General features: G+C 39.8%; 1 protein-coding gene across 1 annotated transcript; it reads left to right on the forward strand.

The window, feature by feature from the left end:
• The first annotated feature begins 906 nt into the window (after positions 1–906).
• On the forward strand, positions 907–5,925 carry LOC140236769 (zona pellucida sperm-binding protein 2-like). Its single transcript, XM_072316699.1, has 5 exons — positions 907–991; positions 2,316–2,506; positions 3,119–3,552; positions 3,936–4,035; positions 5,743–5,925. Exons 1-5 carry the CDS (start codon positions 907–909, stop codon positions 5,923–5,925), a joined length of 993 nt encoding a protein of 330 aa, XP_072172800.1.
• The last annotated feature ends 1,341 nt before the right edge of the window (positions 5,926–7,266 follow it).

Raw genomic sequence — 7,266 nt, forward strand, 5'->3', positions numbered from 1 at the left:
GCAAAGTCGACCGTCTCCTCAGCAGCAGCAGTCATGGCATCAAGAAGGCTGGTCCAGTGATGCTCCACCCTAATGGAGACTGGCTCTTGGAGGGTCAACAGGTGTCTTTCGATAGATGCTTTCAGTGGGCAGTGAGTGGTAGCGGAAAGATAATAATGACTGTAATGAGATGAATACTTACACATAATGTAACTCAATGTAAAACGCGTTTCCGCCCGACCCACCCCCCCCCCCCCTTAAGTTCATAATTATGATGCTTGCACCTTCTACCTTAACATTGCGCTAGCTTGCATGAACGCATTGCCAACGTGCCCGTTTTCTGTGTCCCTTTTCTAAATGCCAAATGAAATACCCGTACAATATGGATAGACGTATATTTGCTCCCTTCGTGATCAACTCTCATAAGGTCGCAACATATGGCATGTCCCTAAATCAAACAATTGACGAGATAATGATCAAACTATGGGCCTATATCCCTATCCCACGAGGACAGCTCTGAGGAAGAAATATCAGATCCTGCAATTCGATCCGTCCAGTGTGTACACATCTTATCGCGTCTTAGTCAAATAGCATTATGACTCAAGGGCAAAGTACACATACTTTGCCATCATATCCCGCAGACCTGTCCCCATACATTATATCAACAAGACTTTATCGACACTCACGACGTTCATCTTCGCTTTATTACCTGGATTGTTTGTCCATAAAGTCTTTTTTATCCTTTTTGTTTTCTGAATTCGTCTCATTCATGTATTCGTGCTTCTTCCGTCTTCCGTGATTTATCGTCTGTGATGAAGCCACGTTTGATATTCTGAGAGCACACAATGGAAAGGAACAATTCAACAAGTGCGACGAAATCTGACACGGAGTGAAAAGAAGGACAGATTTCGTAGGATTCCATCGAGAATGGGTCGCCTGTCGCTCCTTTGGGTAATTGGAATATCATGGGCACTTCTCGGGTTTACTGCCGACCAACCATCCGGTGAGTTCAGCTTTTATTATGATATTGCACCAGTGAAGTGAATAGGAATCTATTCCCTACCCCCCCCCCCCCAGAAAAAAAAAAAAACAACAACAACATTACAATGACAAACTAAATATCCAACCTATTGGCAATACAAGAGAAAAATATAGTGGAAGACACAAGAAACGAGGCCCGATAGGAACCATGAAGACGCCTATCAACGTTGAGTTGTAGCTTGCACGCTATGAATCTGAGTATGAGTATATGAATCGGAGTGTGCCTTATATGGGCAATATCATGTCAATTTATACATTGTTTCTGTGCATTTTATAGATAGCCGTTTGTAGGACAAATCGGAAAGTCTGTGCGCATAAAAAGAAAAGGTTAATACAAAGAAAAGGCTTCATGACAGGAGAAAGAGAGACTGAAAATGAAGAAAAAAAGATAAGTTTGACTTATCCATTACAATAGTGATAATAATTATATATATGATAATATAAGAAAAGTTATTATAGTCATAATCATATATTATTGATAGGGATTGTAATCATCAAAATAATCATAATTATACATATTTTCCTCTTTTATTTATGCGTGCATTTTGACTATGACCTCAATGAAACACCTTACATTCAGCCAGGGACGTTGATCCACGATTACGATCACAAACTAATATCATCAGACATTACAATTATAAGAGGTCTCATTGTGTAGGAAGGAAGGCTGAAAATGCATGATCAAATACAAAATTATACATCTACAGAAAAAGAAAAAAAAAACAAGGACAGATTTATGAAACGTAACCTGGTGATCTGCACTGGTGATATGAGAAAATATGTAAAATCATTTTTCTGGCGTTCACTATTACTAATAACTTGCTGGTTTACATGAAAAGTTTACCGAACCATATCTGGAAATTTCAGACACGCAAACGCAAATCTTAACATTTCTTTTCCAGAAAGTAAAAAAATAAAAAAAAAATAAGAAAACACTCAACGTAGCCCCTCCAAAATGCATGGAGAATGACAGTTGCCTGTAGAACAACTCAGTTACGGATTAACGAAATGACTTGAACACTTTTTTTTATTAGAATATGCATATAGATTTTTAAAATGTCTTTTCTATTTTCTGTATATGCTTCTGCTTCTATGATATCACAGGTTGTTGTATTAAGAGCTCCTGTCCAGAGAAGATGTCACATTGAAATTAAACCAAGTATAGAAAAAATAATTGTTGAACTACTTGATATTCTGTTTTCCTCAATTTTGAACAAACAACGAAGGCTTCACTAGTCTTTCGGCGCCTGATACATTGCCTTTCATTTCACTCTGCACTGCTTTGCCTACGGCAGGCGTCGACCTGTCTTGCGGTGGCGACTCGATGATGATCACGCTGGATCTCTCTCGCCTAATGTCTGAACCGACTGCCATCTCGACGTCGATCCACGTCCATCTCATCGACGACTCCTGCCAAGCAGAGAATAACAGGGCCGGTGTGGTCGCCATCGGGACTGCGTACAAGACATGCGGGACTCAAAAGAAGGTTATAATATTCCCATATGTTTACATTCATATAATTTCTTAATGTGTGGGCTGATTTGTTAATGTCATGTATTATTGGTTGCCAAAGAGTCAAGCCTTTATATTGCTATATAGCAACAGTTCTGTATGGTACTTTATAACGCATGTAATTGTGTCACAGATGTATGTGTAATGAAAATCATTGAAATTATAGAAAATAGCCATAGTGTGCAGTACTATTGTGTTTGATGATAATGCTGAAAAAAGTAAATGATGTGCGATATAGAGAATGAATAAATCAAATCAAATTATGTAGTGTTTCACGTAGCAATGGTAACGAATTATTGTTTCACTGAGTAGTAGCATGTACCAAATTTGACGTGGCTGAAGAGAAGTCCTGAACTGTATTTCCCGTCATGTCGCTGTTCCTCCATTTTCGTTGAAGAATAATAATCTCTCTCTATTCTTCTGCAATGCTCTACATTATTATGTAAAGAGCTGCAGCTCTTTAAAGCACAATTTCTTACAAAATAACTCAAATTTCACTCAGAATAGCTTAGAATTCGTTCTGCTCTTTGTGACCCCGTACTTTATGCACGCTTGCCATCTCGTGTTATCCACAATCTGTTTCCAGGTTCAGGACACGAGCATTGTCTATTCAAACAAAGTTTACATCGTAGGAAGTGATGGAGAGGAGGAGCTCGAGATTCTCGTGCAATGCGAGATTTCGCGACGTGATTTGACCGTTGGAGTTTCAAGTTCTCAGTCCCATCCCAGTTCGTCTTCACTAACTGCTGACGGTGACTCCAGCGACTCCTCCAAGGATGCGGATATGACTTTCGTCGGCCAAGGCGCTTTCTCCGTCACCATGCAACGATTTAAGACCGATGACTTCCGGGACGTCTACCCGACGGGCGATCCTTCGAATACGATGTCGCTGGGAGACGAGTTGTTTTTCGAGGTGAAGCTGGAGAATCTGATCGACTTGAGGCTTAATTTGGAGTCGTGCTGGGCCACGACTTCGCCCGACCCCTACTCGTTGCCCTCTTACGAATTAATCAACAAAGGGTACGTCACCGTACGTGAGCGTTATTTTGATCGGCTATAGAACCATTGCAATTCTTTCTTCTTTATCAAAATAGCTCTGGGAACTCGGGATGCCATCATTCGATTGCTTCACCATAATCAATGATAATTTGGCAATGAATGCTATGATAGTAAATATGATAAAAATGACAGGGCCGATAATATTTATATATAAAAAATAGAAATTGTCAAGAAATAGTGACATTACTACCTAACAACATATTGATGATGATGGTGATAGGGCCTCATCTACCATGTAGAAAGTAATAGTGACATCATTACTTTAGCCGCCATTAGACTTGCAAGTATAAGGTTCCACCTTTGTCACCGGAATAAAAATGTCCGCCATTTGCTTTATGTTTCAGGTGTGCTGTTGACAACACAGTGCTGTTCTACTCCGGTTCGTTGCCTACGCAACAGCGTTTTTCCTTTCAATCTTTCGCTTTCATAGGATACAACGCAGAGGTAGATATACCTATTCATTGTATGTGTTTTTGTACTTTTCGGTTGTTTTGTGTGTGTGTGTCTAAGGAGGATGACTAATGTCTCTTCCCTCCTCTTTCCGTCTGTCTGTCTGTCTGTCTGTCTCTCTCTCTCTCTCTATAGAGTCGAACCTGTCTTAGCGGCCACCTGCTGTAGGGTATATACGGCCACTGAAAATAGTCCCCCCCCCCCCTATACACGACCCTGACCATAGCAGCCACTTGTCTATTAGTAATGACCACTTTCTTCGTCTCCCCTGGGTGGCCGCTATATGTAGGCTTGACTATGTATACATGGTGTGTGTGTGTGTGTGTGTGTGTGCGTATGTATGTGTATGTGTGTGCATCTTTGTTGTTTTGCGTGCTCACATGCATGTCTTTAAACGTATTGTTTTGGTCACCATTAATTTCCTGGTACACAACACCAAATGAATAGTATTGTCTTCAGTTTGCATTTTGTTTGTACTTAAATACAAGGGTATATATATTCTTAACGATAAACTTTTATATTAAATGGGTTAGTCAAATACCGGTTAGTGATTGGCTAAACACAGTCACGTGATGGAGGAACATTCGTTATGTTCGCCCATGGGCGAACATTTTTGTAATGTTCTCCCATGGGAAAACATTTTCACGTAACTAAGGCCTATATAGGACCGCGCGCACACAGTTAATTTGGCTCTGCGCGAGCGAGCGATCGAGTGCGCGCTGGTGGTTGAGGTTGACGTATTTGACAAACCATATAATATAACAGATAATGACTTTTGTTGTCGGGAACATGTACCAAACGTTCCATCCTCAGGGTTTGAAATGCTATTTCGGGAGGCTTTAAGTCCCTCGACTTCGTCTGGGGACTTATAACCTCCCTCAACAGCATTTCAAACCCTTCGGGTGGAACATTCGGTATGTTCCCTCCCCCGCCAGTCATCATCTATGTAATGTATAGCATTATATAATTATATGATATAAATGATCAAATGCATAAATGGTACTTAGATTAATTTAGGACTAATACATTATATTGGCACATTGGTGTTCTTTTCAGTCGAATATGATCACTCTTTTCCATCGCCATATATTTTGTTTTTGTTACAAAAGCGAAGTGTGCATCGTTCTTTTTTTTTCTCGCTACATTCATTTGTATAACTATTTTGTATCATACGCAATAATTTGTCCTTTCAAATTATTAACAGTTACACTGATAAACGAATATCACCTGGTGTTATGTATTTCTAACTATTGATGGAAATAGATAATTGAATTGAATTCTACAATGTGTGTATATTCTATTTTTTTTTTTTTTTACAATATCCTAACTTTTTTTTTTTTAGATTGAAGTGAGCTTTTATGTTACACAATGATATATAAAGCTTATCAAATCAGAAAGGTTACCTGAATTGATACAGGCTGAACTTCCCTTCTAATACATTTTCTGAGATCGCAGAGCAAAGTTGGCTCTGATTATCCGCGTAGGCAGGAAATGATCCTGGCAATTTACAACTGGAATTTTTTATTGAAATAATATACAGGTAATAACCCAGACTATAACCCATTTTGATAGTCTGTGTATTTACATTCACCAGTTATATGAGCCCAACTGAACTTTAAACCTGAACAAAAACAACAAGATAATAATTTAGTTACTATAACAGTCATGCATACCTACTATCATATTGGGCTTCGTCTGCAGGTGTACATCCATTGCAAGACTTTCATCTGTGACGTCAGCGACTCCACGGAAGACTGCCTCCCATCTTGCAGTCATGCCTCCTACCATGCCTACGGCGCTAGTCTCCTGTCCAGGCGACGGAGAGAATCGAGCGACGAAACAGTCATCACCCGCAACCTCAGGCAGTACAAGATGCATCTATAAAATGTGGATTAGGGGATACGACACAATTGCATCGGTTTCTCCAGAGCATCAGACTGTGCTTTTGCTGTCATTGTTGTTTTGGAGCGAAGACTGTACAAGAACGATCGCCATGCAAGACATCTAGACATGGAATGTTGCTTGTTACCAATTAGAATGTAGACTTGGAACATGTCGAAGTCTTCCACTGAAATTCTATACTTCCTTCACTGTAGATGTTCACGTCTCTAAAGACGTGACATGGTATTGAGTTTGTATTATGCAATTAGAACCAACGAAGAATATTGTCTGAGGCCTGAACCTGCGTGATGATGTAACCGTTCTTTTTATTAGTCATACAACATTTTTGCGAAGTGGGCTTTATTCTCTTTGGAGTGAAAGACGAGCAAAGTGAAGATTGCAAGTAAAGAAAGACTACCACTTTTACAATGATGATAGTCCCCGCCTATAGGATAATCGACCGAATGCACTATGAAAACTATGAGTTATTTATGCATCAAATAATCGAATGCGCTGCGAGAAAAAGGAAACGTTCTCCTCTGTCGTTCAGTGCATAACATTTTGAACACACGTTATTGATGTGCGAAAATGAAGCAACTGGCTCGTGCTATTACTGGTTTTGGAAGACATGATCTCGTGAAGGTGGATTTAGCCCATTTGGAGGCAGTGATAGAGAAACATTTATTGTTCTGAACAGTCGAAAACAGACAAAGCCAACGTGCAGGGCAAGATTAAAGCATCATCGTCCAGGAGGGCCCGTACATAATAACTATACACACACAGATACGCAGATTGCAGTCAACGCGAAAACGTTTTATGATGAGCCAAAAATATCAATATTAAGTCTCATGACTGTAGGATAAGCGACTACATGACCTCAATGCTAAAAGACTAAGGGACTAAAGGATTATGGACTAATAACTTTATTGTATAAGCTCATTATAGCAGAGAGCATCTGTTATCACCAGGGGCGGATCCAGGGAGGACCGCAACCGGCGCACGCCCCCCCCCCCTTTATTTTTTTGTTGAAACAGAAGAAATAAAAAGAAAAAAAATGGGGGGAGGGGTGCATGCGCCCCCCTTTAATTTTGTAAACACGCCCCCTCTTTACGGAATTCCTGGATCCGCCCCTGATCACACTTTGACCATCACACTTATTTCTTCTCCAAACTTTACCTCTTTTCTATGATGTCTATGTATGCATAAAAGGAATCTGAAACATGGTTATTTTACCTTGCAGTGATTTCTAAAATATTATTGATAATGATAATGATAATGATCCACAACGTTTGTATAGTGCCATATGTATATGTGTTGTAGAAACATTCAAAGGTGCAGACTCCT

Source organism: Diadema setosum, chromosome 13 (assembly GCF_964275005.1).
Source record: "Diadema setosum chromosome 13, eeDiaSeto1, whole genome shotgun sequence".
Taxonomy (NCBI): Eukaryota; Metazoa; Echinodermata; class Echinoidea; order Diadematoida; family Diadematidae; genus Diadema; species Diadema setosum.